The sequence below is a fragment of the Carassius carassius genome, chromosome 29 (genome assembly GCF_963082965.1).
Source record: "Carassius carassius chromosome 29, fCarCar2.1, whole genome shotgun sequence".
In the NCBI taxonomy this organism is placed as follows: Eukaryota; Metazoa; Chordata; class Actinopteri; order Cypriniformes; family Cyprinidae; genus Carassius; species Carassius carassius.
In genome coordinates this window covers 13,207,706-13,209,187 of record NC_081783.1, presented here as the reverse complement: position 1 = coordinate 13,209,187, position 1,482 = coordinate 13,207,706, and the positions used below count along the sequence as shown (strand labels likewise).

The following is a 1,482-nucleotide window of genomic DNA, read 5'->3' as shown; positions in this document are numbered from 1 at the left end:
CGCTTCCCCAAGACTGTGTGACTTCATCTTCATTTTGTTGGTTCAGTTTGGCGAAAAAATAATCTCCATTGCTGACACGTTGGTTGGCTGCTTTAGTCAGGTTGCTATTAATTGACTAGAACGTTAAAGGAGTTACTGATGAGCAATGATGTCATTCTGATGCTCTCAATGTGGAAAACAAGAGTCTCTGTCTCAGGGGTAAGGCGTTAATACCGCCCATCCCTGCTTCGGTCCAAACTCTGAGGGAATGTTGATTTATTTAAACAGAGGAGTACTGAAAAAGCAAACACAAGACTATAGGAGATGCTGTAGAGTTGTGCTATAGACTTTTAAATAATATTTTCATATTGGTCTGCAAACTCAAGTTTACACTGATGTTAAAAAAATTAATTGGCACAGAAAAAAAAATGCAAGTAGATATTTACAATTGCAAAGAAAGAGTAAGTAACATTGACATAAATATGACATTTTAAAGTAGGGAAACTGAAACTGAACTGACTACTAAATAGTAGTATAAAAGTATAACAACAGAAAAACATACAAAATGGGCTAACAACAGACAGAAAATTATTTTTAAAATTGATTAAAAAAAAAGAAGAAAAAAATCATACTGAAGCGTGTCAGTTAAAATACAGTAGGTAGAAATGTGCACTCCAAAAAGGCCCTTCTTCCAAAGTCATTGGTCAATCTACCTCTGGATTTAAAAAAATTTTTTTTTTTTTTTTTTTTTGGTAATGGTAATGTGGTTATTGCCTACTTTTAATTTCTTTTTTTCAAGCCATCAAGGAAAATTGTACAAGAACATTTTGTGAAGCATGCAGTAAACTAGTGTGACATCACAGGTTGTTTGCTGTATAAAAGCTTTATACTTTACACTTGAACCCAGACAAAACCACATACACATGTGACTTTTGTTACACAATTTTGTCTCACGCAATGCCTTTATTATCTCCCGTGGAGTCTGAAGATGAGCTCATTGGGTTGTAGGCATGAGGTTTTAATCCCAAAGTGTACATGTCAGAAATATAGAGCTTTTTTAGGTCCTTATTATAAAAATTTGATTCAGCAAATTTTGATTTGGTTTTTAATTTTATTTATTTATTTATTTATTTTTAGTTTACGACATCTTAAGTTCCATTTAACTTATAGATTTTATCAGCAGTACAAAATTATATTCACAAGACTGGAATTTTATATCACATGGTTTTGATCACATGATTTGTATTTGTAATTTTTTTTATTTTATTTTTTGGTATAAATGATTGCTTTATACCAAAATAAATTGAATCTGCTGTGTCCGGGGTTTTTATTTTATTTTTTTATTTTTTTTACTAGCTCCTGCATACTGAATATTGCATATTGCATATTGATTAAGCTCCCGTTGTTCTTCATGTCAGAGTGATTTTATTATGATTAGGGGTTTCTATGTGCATGGAACATCTGAGTCCTGATTAGAGGATATTTTTGAATACTTGAAGTGTG

The 1,482-nt window shown here is 31.7% G+C and overlaps 1 protein-coding gene across 1 annotated transcript in view; it reads right to left on the bottom strand.

Annotated features, from left to right (window-relative positions):
- LOC132109650 (alpha-1A adrenergic receptor-like) overlaps window positions 1-169 on the bottom strand; it is a 6,521-nt gene extending 6,352 nt beyond the window's left edge. Inside the window, exon 1 of the mRNA XM_059515909.1 lies at window positions 1-169. This exon is cut by the window's left edge and continues 907 nt beyond it. Coding sequence (XP_059371892.1) covers window positions 1-33 — 33 coding nt within the window. The 5' untranslated portion in view covers window positions 34-169.
- Between the last annotated feature and the right edge of the window lie 1,313 nt (window positions 170-1,482).